This window comes from Pteropus vampyrus, unplaced genomic scaffold (genome assembly GCF_000151845.1).
Source record: "Pteropus vampyrus isolate Shadow unplaced genomic scaffold, Pvam_2.0 Scaffold114, whole genome shotgun sequence".
Lineage (NCBI taxonomy): Eukaryota > Metazoa > Chordata > Mammalia > Chiroptera > Pteropodidae > Pteropus > Pteropus vampyrus.
Window position 1 is genome coordinate 3,323,308 of NW_011888895.1, and position 16,230 is coordinate 3,339,537.

Below are 16,230 nucleotides of genomic sequence, written 5' to 3' on the forward strand. Positions count from 1 at the left end.
CCGCCCCCGCCGCCTCCCCCTTCCAGGCCGCCGCCGTGCAGCCCGCTCCTCACCTCATCTCCAGGCGGGTCCGCGCTGCCGCCCCAGGGACAAATCAGTGCAGCTCACTCGCCGCGGGGAGGGACGCAGGAGCCGCAGCCCTGCACACCATCCCCGCCCGCCTCTCCGTGCGTCCCGGAGTCCGCTCGGGATTCTCCCTCGCGAGCCGCCGTACTACGGAGCAACCAAGCTGCGCTCGCTCCCCTCTCCTCCGCTCTTCTTTACCTCTCTCACTCCCTCCCTCGCTCCCTCGCTCCCTCGCTCCCGCCTATCTCCTCATCTCCCTCGGCTGCCTGCCCCGCCCCCGTCCACCCTCCGTCTCCGCCCTCAGGTGGGTGGGGACAAACAGCCTACCAATCGGAAGAAGGGGCCCGCACCTTCTCACCGCCCCCTGCCTCTAGCCCCGCCCACCACGGGAACAAATGAAGGGGGACCGATAAAAATGGAAGATAACAGAGTGACAGCCGAGTAAGCCAATCGGCAAGCTCAAAGCGGGCAGGCGTACGCTTCTTCCCCGCCCCCCTTCCAGAAGGCGTAACCAGAGGCTTCTGGTCTGGGGGTTCTTTGACCCGGTTTATGTAGATTTCGTTCCAAGATTTCAGTGTCTCTGTTCGTCGCCATGCGAGATACTAGTTACGATGCTTTCACCTAGTCTAGTTACGGAAGATTTTAAAGGACAGAATAATGTGGAGGCGAAAAAGGGAGGTGTGGCACAGTCCAAGTAAGGTGGCAGGGCAAACGGTAGAAATGATAAAGGGTGTGTGCGGTCTTTAACTGAAATTTGCATAAAACGGAATCCATCCAGGTGACTACAACTTCACCCATTTATTGGTAGCCCCTGTGCGCCGCCTCGCTCCTCCTTGGAGCAGAACATGCCGGGAGATGTAGTTCCAAATTCGGTTGCTATGGCGTTCTCTACAGCCTCCAGGAGTCCCAGAGTGATGAGCGGCTTGACCAACGGGAGCAGCGCCTGGGCCGGCGGGGGCGGGCTCTCTGCAGAAAGATTTGAAGGTGGCGGTGGCGAAGGCGCAGGCCGTTAGGGCCGCACGGAGGCAGGTGAGCCCCGGGAAATACGTCGTGTGTCTTGGGAAACAGGGCTTTGGACGAAAGATCGAGAGACTCCCCGAGCAACCGTCCAGCCTTGCGGCGGATGGTGGTTCGCGTCGCACCCCAGGTCCCCTCGGGCCCAGGCCTAGCTTAGCTGAGGGCGCCGAGGGGCGGGTAAGGCATTTAACCGACGATTTCCTGCTCCTTACAGGTGTTGATTGTAAATTTTATCTCAATTTGCATCTCCCTCCACCTTTAATGAAGGCAAAAAGTCTGGCAGTTTCTTTCACTGAATCTCCCGGGTTGGATTTCCCACACCTGCTTCTGTTTGTTCCTTTGAGTTTCTTTTTCTTTACTCCTCTGCTTTCTCCACTTTCCTTTTTTGGTGAACAATTACCTAAATACAGCAAGTGTGTTCGCGTTTGTGTGACTGACTATTGGGCCAGATTTGCCCTCTTAAGCTAAACGGCTGATACTCTGGAGCAATGCGTAAAAATCACCTCAAAATTTGTTGAGGTGCAGATGCTGATTCTGTAGGTTGGGCAGGAACTGAGACCCTGCGATTCTAACAAGCTCCCAGGTGCTGCTAGTCCACGTTGTGATTAGCAAATTTCAATATCAGCTCTGTCCAAAATAAGTATAATGCGAGCCACTTACGTAATTTAAAATTTTGTGGTAGCTACATCAAAAACATGAAACATGTGAAATTAATTTTAATATGGTTCATTTAATCCAGTATATCCAAAAGATTATCATTTCATCACATAATCAAATTTAAATTGTGATATTTTACATTCTTTTTTCTTCGAAATTTGATGTATATTTTACATTTACAGCACATCTTAATTCTGACTGGACAGTTTAAGTGCTCCTTAGCTACATGTGGCTAGTGGCTACCCTTGTTGGACAGCGCTGATCCAGATGATAATGAATCGCCCACTGCAGAATCTAAAAGGTGTGAAAGCTCAGGTTGCCTTTAACCGAACCCTTTGCTGCTCTTTGAGATGGGCTTCAGAACTACTTTCGAGGTTCTCTGCTCCATTTACAGAAATTATAAAAATAGTCAACACTGATTGAATGCTTGTTTTGTGCCCAATATTGTACTGGGTGCTTTGCATGTATCCTTCAATCCTTACAGCAGTCCTTTGAGGTAATTACTATTATTATCTCTCTTATAAATATGAAATCTAAGGCCCAGAAGGTTAAAATTAAATAGCCCAAAATTAGATCACTAGTAAGAAGGAGAACCAGAATTCAAACTCAGGTCAGTTTGACTTCTAAATCCTATCTGTCAACCATGGCGGTATATAATTATTCTTTTTTATCAATAATTTCACTTCATTGATGCCTCTGTTCAGTTTATGGCAGAGGATGAGATATTCAGATATGAAACAGAGGGTTCCCCATGCAAGGTTAAGTTGCCTGTCAGTTGCAGTGAAATATTTTGATAATTTTACAATTCTTAGTGTTCTGCGTTCAAAATCAAAGTTCTGGATTGAAGAAGAGCGTTCAAAACATCGGGATCTTAGGCCTCTGGACCAGTACTACATCCTGGGTGGTATTATGTCTTGATTCACTTGCGTACTTCCCTAAAGATGGGAAAACGTGAAAATTCTTAAAATATTTTACTATGGAAACATTTGATAATGTTTTGTTTTTAGTAAAACCATTTTTTTTAATTATAAAAATGTTTTCTTGCTCTTGTGAACTTCACATAGAATATTTCAAAGACAATTTTATTTGTGATTTTTCTAGACCCAATGAACAGTAGTACCTGGAAGTAAGGAGAGGTTTTATGATTAGAAGAGTGAAAACGTACATACCTACACATGCTAAAATATGGTATTTTGCAAAATCATTTTCTCTTTTTATACATTATAATAAATATGACATCCTGTAAATTATTTTCTCTTGATTTTGAATTTATTAGCAAATATTTAATCAAAATTGTAATTTCTATTTTGCATCTGAAACAAGAAATGATTTTTTTAAGATCTTACAGCGAACACAAAAATTAAGTAAACATTTACAAACTGCAATGTTAGTAGAAAAGATTGGTTAAATCAGTTGAAAAGGAGGAAAAGTGTAGTAGAGATTCGAAGATCCCTCAGTTGCTTGTATGTCCCTCATCACCACCTGCATTGTCCCAGTGTCACATGATTAAGCCAGCATAAAGAGAAGATTCTTTCATCACACCATTGGCTCCATTGTTTCCCAATAGTACAGTATGGGAAAATATGATGCTAATTCAGAAATATAAATTAAAATTAGGTTTCTGGTGTTCAGGATCTTAATATATTAAATGACCCACAGTGAATAGTAAGATCAAGGAACTAATGACCATCTCACCTCCCCAACCCACCCACTAGAGGTACTGGTAGGGGAGTGCCTCCTGTAAGAATCCTAAATGAAAAGATATTTTATAAATTAATAAATAATAAAAGTTAAGCTCTCTTGGAGGCAGGAGAGTTAATCAAAAATCTTTTGAAATTCAAAAGACATCATTTTGGGGAGCTATTGTTGGGAGACAGACACGTTGGAAAACCATTTGTTGCATAGATAGAGGCAACAATTCGATATCTCCAAGCAAATGCCTTTTTTTACTTTTTTGTTTTTTTCTTCTACCTAAAGCCTGTATCAAAAAAAAAAAAAACTTCCCTAATTCTTCACCTATCTTTAGGTATCAGGTTGTGTGAGGTGTAAAGATTATGCCATATGTGTTTAAATTCAATCGAGTATGTCTTTGATAATGTTTATAGAAGTCTGGAGTGTCATAAGAGGCTTTAATATGGTCATCTCAGACCCCTCCCCCCTCAAATGATGCTTGAATCCACTTTATGATGCCACTGTGAGTATCTATCCAGCCTCTCTTTAAATCCCTCCAGTGATAGGGACCATACAACATCATGTATTTTCCTAAGTTTAAGACCTAAAATTGAAAGTAAAGGTTCTTATAACATTATTAGCTAGAAACGATTTCTAGAGTCTAGCCAGGTGTGAGCCACTATCACAGTGTCTCTTGTGCCCATCTTGTAACAGGCACAGGAGAGTAATGTAGTTGTATGTAGCAAAACACCTGTATACTCACTGCTCGTGCGAAGTGTCGTTAGAGTATACAGATTTCTAGACTGTTGCCTACACATTGTAGACGTGTCCTCCAACTTAGAACCATGCATTCACCTCCCTCTTTAAGAAGCAGAGCTAGCCTATCTACTTAGGACTACCATTCTCCACAACCTGCAAAGTATGGTACTTAAACCAAACCTCCATCTAGTTAGTTTGATTTGCTGGCCATATTTTTTAACCAAATATTTGGGCACATCGTTTGACATATTTATTGGTTATGTGGACATGTATGAAAAGTCTCAAATTCGTAAAAACATTGTTAAAACTTAATATTAAGTCACTTCTTCAACATAATTGAAGATTTATCTCTAACAATCAAACTAGTATCATAATGCTATGCACAAATCCTGGCGTTATGATAACCAGATGGGGCCGCATTTCAGATATGACTTTATCTGTTTTTTTCTGTAGTCTACCTGCTTGACAATATCTATGCTTTCCTTAAAATGATAATGAGGGTGGCTTAGAAATATTACTGAATCTTGAACCTGAAGTGGCTACAGTATTACAAAGTTTGACTTGGGGAATAATAGAAATTTGAGCATATAAGAAGAGTTTGGACTTTCAGGGATTAAATTGTCCACAGATGGATCTGGATGAGAGAAGGAAATGAAGCCATCAGCAGCCTGTGGCCATAGTCCAGGCCTGAGGCATTACAATGTTAGCTCATCACTTGTGCTAATACCTATCAAAACCAAAAAAGAGCAGGTATGCCAGAACATCAAAAGATAAAAGAAGCTTTATGGTCAATAACTTAATACAGAAGAAGAAATTATGATAGATTCTAAGATATCTTTGATGACTGAGGGTTGGTACAGCAAAATTTTATCTTGAAGAAAGATGAGTCCAGTTTTATGTCTCTTGAATTTGAGGTTGATTTGATACTCAAAACACTTATGGTGTGAAAGTGTAGATAAGGAATGATCTGTAAAGGCTTTATTTACAATTATTAATAAGCGATCTCCTTGTGGACTTAAGTGTAGCAGGAGAAAAGCTAGTGAAATCTGTATTGCTGTTACAACTAAGTTGCTGTTATACGTAAGAAGCCATTGAAAATTTCCAATTGATTTTTTGGAAATCCTTTTAAAAAGTACTTTTATTGACTGTTTTCTTGAATTGTTGTTTATAGCAAATGTTTAATTTATGCAAAGTCCTCTACTTTGTGCCAAAAATTATTTAAAATCGGTGTCTTAATTTTTGTTTCTCCAGATTTGTTAATAGGTTTAACGTGTGACCATTATAAAAATGAAAAGTATTACAAACATAATTCTCAGCTTGTAGACTTATCTCAAATGTATTTAAAATCTGATGTACCTAGAAAAATATAAAAATTTTATGCTTTATATAGAGCACATCAGCCTACCTTTTTAAACAGGTTTATTTTCATTTAAAAGTTCTACTTAGCACTTATTTGATAAAAGAAAGTTTACAGTAGAACATGTAATTTTCAAGTCACATGTCATTCATTCTTGGAAATGGCATAAGTATTACATATTTTAATTTACATTTTTATTTTATAAGGTGTCCCATTATTTTATTTCCTTGTGCAAATATCTACACTCAATAAAAATTTTACTAAGTAATGGACTAAACATTCCATTTAATCTAGACCAGTGCCTAAGAGACTATGTGGGCCTTGAATACCATCCATTCCACCATTTTCTGAGTATCAGGAACTCAGTATTCCTTTTTTGGGGTTGCAAAACAAATAATATTCCCTCAATTTCCTTGCCACTTTTGTAAAAACACTTCTCTTTCTTCGCTTTGTAATTTTGAGTATGTTTTTGTTCCTACATAGTTCTTACTGGACCAACTTGAATGTCCTTTTTTTTACCAGCCAGGCCAATTTTAACCTAAAATTTGGAGGAACTATTTAGGATGATATAACTAAAAATATTGGCATTATTATGTATATGATATTTGCTCTAGTGCAGTAATCTTTCTGGGTCTTTGAAACTGGGGTGCATGCAATTTGAGATCCATGTGACTTCTGATCTGGGAGACATCCCATATGTTTTAAGATGCAGTAGGTTGAGAAAATAGTGGCTTCCAGAATTACAAAAGGAGATTCTTTGAAATCAAGGTTTTGTGTTAAAGTTCCATTTCTCAAAACAGCAACACTAGTACCTCCAGACTGAGTAGGAGCAGAGATTTATTTATTCACTAATAATGGATATTGATTCTCCCAAGCAATTCACTGGAGGAACTAACTAGTAAGTGAATAAGGCAAGGTTTTGTTAGTATGTAATGTAATCTAGAAGAATGAACAGATGGAGTAGATTGAGTGTCACTGGGGGAGATATCAGGGAGGGAGTAGGATTGAGCTTTATCGCAGAATCTGTAGAGTAAGTACGGCTTAGTCTCAGAGAACAAACAATGCCTAGAAGCCCTGAGACGGGGGTAACCATATGGTGTGAAGTCATAGTGACTAGATCAGACAGAGGGTGTGCGTTGGAAAAATGGGGGAGTAAGATCAACTTGGGACAGTGGATAATGTATTTAGACAGCCTTGAAAGCTAGGCAGGAGAGGATAGATTTAATGTCATAGGGAGTGCATAGCTGCTGTGTCTGTGCTTAGTAGGTTCTGCCCCTCTCCCCTACCTTGCCAACCATCACATTAACATACACACAAAGCCCCTCTGTAACCCAGGGTTAGAATTGATTTAATCAGAGCTCACCCTGGTTTTATATACTTTGTTAATACATGCTACATACATAATTACATATGTCTTGAATGTATATTCATTTCTGTTAGTTCCAGCATTTGATTACTATATTCTAAAGAGCAGCAACCATTGCTGAACTACTCAGTGAAAACCCTTTATATGGCTCCATTAGATCCTCTAAGATTCAACATTAGGCTTGTTTCATGGGCATGGGACCTATATGGTTGCATTGGACTTCACACTCAAAAGGAACATATACATGTCTGGTTTAATGTTCTGCTGTCACCATCTTGAAATTTTCATAATTACCGGACAAGGTTCCACACACTTTGATTTTGCACTGGGCTCTGCAAATTATGTAGCCAGTTTTATCAACAAGTACTTAATAATTGACAATCTTAAACTGAAGGATATAGGATTCTAGTTTTAAGTGAAGTATCTAATGTTAGCAGCTCAATAGAAAACTGTTAAAAAAAAATGGTTAACAGAAATTACTTTGGAGTTGGTAGCTCCTGGTTTGTCCTAGCTCTGGCCCACCTGGTGCTATAAGATCCCAGATATGTACTTTAACCTCCGTAAGACTCAGTTTCCTCATTCATTAAATAAATGTAGTAATAGTACTTTTACCAGGAAGCATGTACAAGAATGGTCTTAACAGGATAGTGTGTAAAATCCCCAAACTGGGAACAATCAAATGTCTACCTCTAGTGGAATGGGTAAATAGTATTCCTATAATGGAATACTATATAGCAATAAGAATGAATGAACTACAACTACCAGCAACAACATGGATGAAACAAACATAATATTGAGAAAAAGAAAGCGGGCCTACAGGAGTATGGTTTCATTTATATAAAGTCAAAACCAACAAAACTAATTGGTGCTGTTAAAACTGGAAGGATGCCGAATAGTCTCAGAAGGGAGAGGTAGTGACTAAAAGCTGGAGTTCTAGTGATGTGTTTCCTACTGTGACATAGCCATATTCACTTTGTAAAATTCAGCAAGCTATACAATGTAATCTGTGCACTTTTCTATGTGTATTTTATTCTTCTATAAAATTTACATTTACAAAAGTGGTCTTCCCATACAGTAACTATGAAAATTAAAGAAACGACTGTGGAATCCTTAGAGATGCTTGGAGAAGTCCACAGAATACAGGTCCAAATACTCCCATTAAACGGTTGTAAAGTTATAGAAGAATTACGGGCACAATTTCAATGAGCGTATTGATGTTTCACTTTTTCCTTTTTAAAGGTGTTTTTTAAGGCTGAAATCCTTTTAAATGACACCTTTGGTAATTAAAATTGAGCTCTCTGGCCATCAGAAGTTTTTTTCTGAGTAGATCTAATAGTTTTTATTGAATAGCAGAGTGAAATTAAGCACAGGCTCACCTTTGTGTGAAAGGTTGAGCCGTAAACCCATTCTCCCTAAGACGTGTTCCCAGAGACTATATTGCATATTCTCTTATGTGATCACTTTTAAGAACTATTATCTAAATTTACTTATTTGAAGACTAGTTTTATAATTGTCATTTTGTCCTTTGCCAGCACTGTTTTTTAATTTTTGCTTTCGTTCTGTTAGACATTTTATTAGTTTATTTCATGTATATTTTTGTTTTTTTTTTTTAGGTGAATATGAAAGGTTTATATTTTCAACGAAATTCTACAAATGAGGAAATAACATTTGTATTTCAAGAAAGAGTAAGAAAAATTGTTTAATCATTAAATGAAACAAGGTTAAGTATATTAGCCCAGGTTTAAATAATCTATTATGTTATTTTGAATGGAAATTAAATGAAACTCTATAAATGACTTTCCTCTAATTCTGTGACAGTGGTGATCCCTATTTTACTATAATAGTATTTTTAAAAGAGTTTCTACAAAAGAGATTTTAGTTCCTCAGGATGGTGGCATAGATATTAGGATAACAGAACAACCTTAGTAATCTTATATATTGCAAAATTAACTCATCTTATTCTGAATACCATAATAGAGTGAATTTCCAGATTGTAACCATATTTCAGAAAATATTTTCTCTCAAATTGTGAGATGAAAAAGGTTTTTAGAAAAGCATTGTTTTCCACACTAATTTTTGGGCTTTGCAAAGTTAACTTATTCACTAAGTTTTAAATGTTTTCTTGTTTTTTACTACTTTTAAGAATAGATAGTAGAATTTTCATATATAGTGATTGTTTGGAATTTTTTTGTGGCAAGCCAAAATCATTCCTCCGTAAATTTAGAGACAAAAACTAAGTGCTGTTTGTATTTCATAGATGTATATTTCATAGTAGTAATAAGAATTTTTGGATCATGAACACAATCTAGTTTTTCTCATTATCTTTCACTAACTCCAAAATCATTTAGGTCAGGAGTCTAAATCTCAAACAGCTTGGCTTCTACCATTAGGTCAACATGAGGGTTAAGGAGGTTCCTCTGGCTTGGAAAGAATTGTCTCCAGGCTCACACAATAATGAATAAAATCCACAAATTCATTGATATTATTGAATATCTTTATACTATCACCAAATAATATTAGATGTGAGATTTAAAAAGAGATACTCCCAGAATATTGTGTTCATGTTTAAAACACAGTGATCCCTTTAATAGACCATGGGAGGGACTATGCAAGTAGCTATTTTTAGCTAGCTTTTGATCTAATTTTGAGGCATATCAGGAGTTGAAGAGAATATTTTAATTATTGAGAAAAGGTAATATTTAATAATACAGGTGAATGACATTGAGTGCCTGAGTGCGAAATATTTTTTTGCATTTGAAGTTATATCTGGCTGTGAAAAGGGAGCATAATTAAGTTCCATTAAATTTATACTTTGACTCCAGAATCCCATGGGGCATGCTGAAATGTCCAAGACAGATGTTAAGCGAGGCAATATTAAATAAGATAAACAAGCAACACTCAAGAACTTCATTTATAGCATTAAGAAATTCCAAAATTAATAAAGGCTACATGTTATATGTATATATGTATAAGGATGTCCCTGTGTGAAGGTTAGATGCTTTGAGATTATTTAGATTGAAATGAATTAAATATTTGTTGCTCTACTTGGTTATCCTGTTTATTGTCTACACATATATGTGTCCATGTCAGTATCTGATGACATTTTCAAAATATGTATCCTAAGCCATTCTTAAAAATTTACCCCAAAATTCCTTTTATTCTAGTTTGGTAGTATACTATTGAATAATTACTCATAGCTTTTTCAGTTAAGTTGGCTATAAGATTTGGGGTCTGTTTCATTTTGTTCCATGAATGAAAATTTTTACAACATAAAGTCATGTTCTCAAAGGAATGTTTAATATTCTGTTTTCATTCGGTTCTAGGAAAATCTTCCTGTTACAGAGGATAACTATGTGAAACTTCAAGTTAAAGCTTGTGCTCTGAGCCAGATAAATACAAAGGTACTGGGGCTTTCATTTTGGCCAAAGTCAAATAAGAGATTCATAGTATATTTAGTGTACAAATGTATTATAATGATATCTGACTTCTGAGTGCCAAGAAATTATCATCATCCTTAAAAGAATAGTTCAGGGAAAAGTTGTATATGAATTTGCTTATTTCTATATTAAGATAAATTATTAGTCTAATTGAAGTCATGTATTTTATATTAACATATGAAAATACCTTATAAACTCCTTTACATTGTGAAAACCTGAAAATTTATAATTATTAAGGCCTATAATCAAGGAACAAATTACCTTTATAAATATAGTAAAAATATAGAAACCTAATTTATTAACTATTCTATAGATAATTTTAATTAATGTCTTTAAATAGAGTTCATGTTGTTTCTGTCATTTCTCTTTGTGTTTCTCTCATACACTTCCCCAACCTCATGCCACCCAGTAGCTTTCTGTTATTGAACATGAAATACATAGAAAGTTTTCAAATGGTAAATTGTGCTTAAGTGCTATAATAAATATAGCAGGTCTAGATACTCGGTTTTGTAAAGATTAATACCATAGTTTAATTGGACCATTAACTTATCGGATTATAATGTCACCATAATTTCTAGGAATCTAAAAGTTTTCTGCAATAAAATCACATTTAGGGAAATTATAGAACAAAGTTAGAGGCTTCCATTGGGCAACTCTGTAACATGAGCCTGACTTGAGAACCGAATTAGTGAGATGCTCTAAAGTCTTTTCACCAGGAATACTAGTACTACATGTCTGCAGGGTTCTTGTGTTCAGCCTTTCTAGGGTGTCCTTTTTAAAACTACGAAAAATTCATTAAACTCCCAGTCTAGGAGATTATCTCCTGTCTAACAGAAAGAAATAGAAAATATAATAGTCAATTTAATGAAATATTGCACAACTTTTAAACAAGTTATGAAAATTGTATAATAATGTAAGAAAATGCTCATGGTAAGTGAAGGAAGAGAGATGCAATTGCTGTAACCATAATTATAGCTCTGTAAAAGTCTGCATAAAAGAAGTGACGTAAAACGCCCAGTATTTCTATAAGAATGTCATGTTATCAATTTAGGAAAAGTACAGAGTTCCACATTGAAAAAGACTTTTCAGGCAATCAAGTATATACAAGAGATCTAAAAACTGAAAAATGAACAAATATACAAAAGAATTATTTCAATTTCCTTTTACATACTGTTCCTAAAATAGTATGTTACCTACAAATGGATTCTGCAGCTCTGGTGCTATAGAAGTATAAAGTGGCAAGAACTTAAACTACAAGCTTATCTGTGTATACTCTGTCACTTCACAAGTCAAATACTAAATTTGATCAGTTTACAAATTGCTAATCTCTCAAAAATAAATAATTTATCTTTAAAAAAAGAAATGCTAGTTCGAAATTATATAGTAATTTCCCTATGTATATCCATTGCTTCTTTCCACCTGATTCCTAATCCAAGACTTGTGAAAAACACTCAGATGATTTTAAAGGGTGTGGGAATTGAGAACGTTTTGTTCTTATTAGCCAGATCCCCTTATTCAACAGTGTCCTCTCCACACACCCCTCACCCCATCCAAACGAGGTAACTGGTAAATTTGGGCCATAATTTCCCTTCATGCTTGGCAGAGTAAAGATGTTCAACGAAGTATATGTTAATGGTGCTTTGAATAATAATACTCACACCCACATCTTACATATCAACTAATTCCTCAGCAAACTCTGGTTCCTACTCGATAGAGAAACCTATTTTGCGAAGTTACTTGCTTTATCTTGATGGAATTGAATCACATTTGCTTTTTCTGTGGTTTGATTTTTGTTCCTGCTTTCCTCTTGTATAAGAAGCAGCCAGGATTTATTCTTGACAATAAATAGCCTTTGTCATGATTTAGCTTCTGGCAGAAATGAAGATGGAGAAGGATTTTTTTCCCGTTGGGAGAGAAATTGCTGGAATTGTGTTAGATGGTAAGTTTACAGATGTAAATATCTGTATTTTCTAAGGTAGAAGAAATTACATGGTAGCTAATTGGTTTATTGGCACATAGAATCATACACACTTCAAATATAAAATACAGAAATGTTTTCTTTTTTTAAATCAAAAAGAAAAATAGAACTTAATTAGTGTTTTATAATTAAAGAGCTTATTACACTTTAGTAAATAGGGATTATATATTTAAATCTGTGAATAATTATATTGAATAGAATGACCAACATTCTTTTTATGATGTTTACAGACCAGCCTATATTACTTGTATAATTTGGCTTTGGGCCAAAACTTATATACTAGTAACTACATTCACATTAAATTTTAAAGTTTGTCTAAAAATGAGCATTTAAAAGTTAAGCACTTTGCTCATCTAAAAATGAGTTCTGGGGAGAAATAAGCAGTAAGAGTTTTTGATTGCCTTAAATGAAAAAAAAATTTAAGTTTTATTTAGTAAAATAATGGTCTTAAATGCCAGACATATATGCCTAAGTACTTGAAATAATTTGTTTCTAAGTAGACCTACTGTTCTTAATCACTGCTAATCGTTCATGATTAATCAGTATATGGTTGCTCTTTCTGTATATATGAATGAATGAATGACCATGTGATATAATGGGTTTGAGTTTTGCCTTTGATTTTAACCCATAATATATTTATTTGATACTCTTTCTCAATGTAGTCTAACACAGCTAAATCGTAATTTTGTTCCCTCTCCATTCTTCTGTTCACACAGCAGGAAAATAAAAATAGGAATTACAGTAGCCAGAAGATGAGTAAATATTTATTTATTCATTTAGTCCATATTTAATGAGCACTTGATAATTGCTTGGTACGTGAAGATAATTAAGACAAAGTTTCTGCCCTCACAATGTTCACAATCTAGGGAGGAGACATACACACATACAAGTATATTATTACAAAAGCTCTGAGAGCAGATGCCCAACCCAGCCAGAAGAAACAGGAAAGGTTTTTTGGAGTAAGTTAGCCAGAAAGTAAGAGGCAGGGAGGGGGAGGATCACGAGCAAAGGCAGAGAAACAACTTATAATGTGACGTATGTAAGAATTACAGAGTTTGGTGTTGCTGGAGTAAAATGAAGTTCTCGGCAGGAGTTAGAGGTAAGATACTTGACACAGAAACATTTTGTCAAATTGTATTTCAAGCATAGAAGAATAAAAGATAATGAACACAATATTTAATGGTGATATAAACACTCATTCCTTCCCCCCGAAAAAATGAGGCAGGAGGGTTGGCAAGGGCCAGACTCATGATGAGCCTCATATCAGCTTGGATTTTAAGGGAGATTATTAGAGTAGCCATATGAAGAGTAGATTTGAGGCAAACACGTAAGAGGACTGGTTGGGTTGTAGACCAGTAGGCAAGAGATGACAGAGTCCATAACCAAGACAGTGGTGGGAAAGATTGGAGAAGAGGGACATATTTAAGAAATATTGAGGAAGTCAAGTCAGCAGGGCTTAATAATTGACTGGAACAAGGGAATTAACCAGGTAAGAGCCAGGGCTGATTTATAGGATTCTGGTTAAGGTATGACTTGGTGCCGCCGATTGATAAGGGGAGAGGATTTGATTTCGAGGAAGACGGTGAGTTTAGATTTATGATTGTTGAGTTCAGGGTACCTGAGTGATATGCCACTGGAGATAACGTCATAAGCAATTATGTGAGTTGAAGCTCAAAGGTGAGAGACATATATTCGAGAGTTGTCAGCATGTAGGTTGTATTTGAAATAATAGAGTTGATGAACTCACCCAGGAAGGGAGTAGAAATGGAGGAGAGACATATGCATAGCATGGAACCCTTGAGAACCCACTATTAGAGGGACCATCAAAAGGAGTGTGAAGGAGGCCAAGAAAAAACGATCAGAGTGGTCCCAGGAGGTGGAAGATCAGTAGCAGAAAGGAAAGAGAAAAGTACAGTGGATCAGAAGGCAAAGACATCGGAGGACAATGGCACAGGAGGGATCCAAAGAAATAAACTCTGAACAGAAGGCTTGAAAGTAGGAATATCAGACTTAGAGTTCCTTGCTGAGTACGAAAAAAATGAGTTCTGGGGCCATTTTGATGACAGAGCCAGCCAGTGTCCAGATTTGAGGCTTCCACCTTGCTTCACTGCTTCACCTCAGTCTCTTGTAAGTTAAATAAGAACAATGATGCCGACCTCGTGTTTGCCATTAAGATTAAATGGGATAATACACTAAAATCCTGGACACAAGTAAGACATTCAGTGACATTTGGCTTTTCTTCCTCTTTTCCCTTGTAACTATTTGAACAAAGATATTCTAAAGAGTTGACGGATAGTAGGAGCTTTTTCTCTACGTGTTCAGAGAAGATATAACTGTCATTTCCATATAGTTCCAAAACATGTCTTGGCACCAGTCTCAATTTATTTCCATAATCCCAAAGTAATTTTACATGTGACTCTTACCAGAATTTCCCGTTGTGTGTCTGAGATTCTGCAGCTAAAATCATGATAGAAAATTGTGCTAACCACATGAAGGGTGGAAAGCAACATAATCATCATAGGAGCTGTGGAGTTGTTTTCCTTTATTCCTTCATCCTTCTCTGTGGTGTCAACAGCTCCGTGGCCCAGATTTTGTAGAAAATTTATAGAGAATCCAGATTTGAAGTGTTCTATCTGGTCAGAATGTCCTAGAAGTTTTTGACCTTTTCTCTGAGTTCAAGACTTTTTATAAACCCATGGATCTTTTTATTTGAGTTAAATAAGAATACATTTAATAGCCTCATTATACTAATTATTAATTTTCTTCACTCTTTAGTTGGAAACAAGGTATCATTCTTTCAACGAGATGATGAAGTGGTCGGTAAGTTGTCATTCACAGTCCTATTTCAGGTCATCTATTTTACTGTCATCTCTTTTTTCTATACAGTTATTAATCTTTATTGTGACCTTTCTTCATACTTTCTTGCTTTTTGGAATTTGCTCTCAAATGTCCACTGACGAAGAAAATTGGGAGTTTGATCTCTATAGCAGAGCATTTAAAACTTTTCAATATTTGTCTATTTAATAATATTAGAGATCAAAAAGACGAGCATAGTTATTCCTATGCTTGGTTCAGCCCTTTCCTGACAGGACCTCAGCCCATGGCTGGACCAGGGACTATAGGGAAACGTCATAGGTCATCTGCTTGAAGACTGTTCACTGACTCGGCTACGCAGAAGCTGCCCTCCCCACATCAGCTTGAGTTTTACAAGATTTCCCCTCACTACTCTTGTAAAAGAAATTTACTAGAAACATTTCGTTTACTGTTTTTTTTTTTTAATCCACAGTTAATACTATTTTGCACATATATGTATTTATACTTGTGTCCTAGACAGTCACACAAACGTATAAAATATGATTTCAATCATAGTCTTTGAAATTATCATTTCTCTGTGGGAACTATTCATAGGAAGATATTCATATAAACTTAGAAAATGTTTAACTTTATGACATGCTCGAAGCTGTTAAGAATAGATTTGTAGGAATATTTTTGTTCATGTCTTACGATATTGCCTTTGACTTACGTATTTTCTTGAAGAATTTATTATTTCTGTCTTTCTTTTTTATCTGGCCAAGAAGTTCCTGACACTGTATTACTCAGGATTCTTTTTGTAAGAGACCAAAAATAAAATCAGACTAGCTTCGGAGAAAGTGGGACTTACTGGGAGCATGCTGAGGTATCTTATAGAACCAACCGTGGGAAGGTAGCTGTGCACCGGGACAATTTTAATGAGGAACCTGGGTTCACCCAAGACTCCAGCCATCATCTTTACCGTCACTCAGAGGTGAAAGAAGAAAGAGGAAAGGAAAGGAAAAGATAGTACAGATGTTATAGTGTTTATGTCAGAAAATGAAATTACTTCTCTCTCATATTTCTGAAGTCTGTTCCTTCCCTACACCAGTAATTACTGAAATCTTCCTCA

At 36.4% G+C, this 16,230-nt stretch overlaps 2 protein-coding genes across 9 annotated transcripts in view; one reads left to right on the forward strand and one right to left on the reverse strand.

Annotated features, from left to right (window-relative positions):
- LOC105295856 (intersectin-1) overlaps positions 1-366 on the reverse strand; it is a 140,188-nt gene extending 139,822 nt beyond the window's left edge. For 2 of the 5 annotated variants that reach the window (XM_023533877.1, XM_023533872.1), the window contains exon 1: positions 54-322. Coding sequence is in view for 1 of the 5 variants with exons in the window: in XM_023533876.1 (XP_023389644.1) it covers positions 54-58 (5 nt within the window). In the remaining 4 variants the exon portion in view is untranslated. Of the gene's footprint in view, positions 1-53 lie in introns of all 5 variants that reach the window. The other 3 variants (XM_023533878.1, XM_023533874.1, XM_023533876.1) reach the window with 3 other exon arrangements.
- A 587-nt stretch (positions 367-953) lies between these two features.
- Positions 954-16,230, forward strand: part of CRYZL1 (crystallin zeta like 1) — a 30,173-nt gene continuing 14,896 nt past the window's right edge. For 2 of the 4 annotated variants that reach the window (XM_011365673.2, XM_011365672.2), the window contains exons 1-5: positions 954-1,095; positions 8,507-8,578; positions 10,217-10,294; positions 12,197-12,269; positions 15,084-15,128. In XM_011365673.2, the coding sequence (XP_011363975.1) occupies positions 8,513-8,578; positions 10,217-10,294; positions 12,197-12,269; positions 15,084-15,128 (262 nt within the window). In that variant the 5' untranslated portion in view covers positions 954-1,095; positions 8,507-8,512. Of the gene's footprint in view, positions 1,096-1,922; positions 2,042-8,506; positions 8,579-10,216; positions 10,295-12,196; positions 12,270-15,083; positions 15,129-16,230 lie in introns of all 4 variants that reach the window. The other 2 variants (XM_023533880.1, XM_023533881.1) reach the window with 2 other exon arrangements.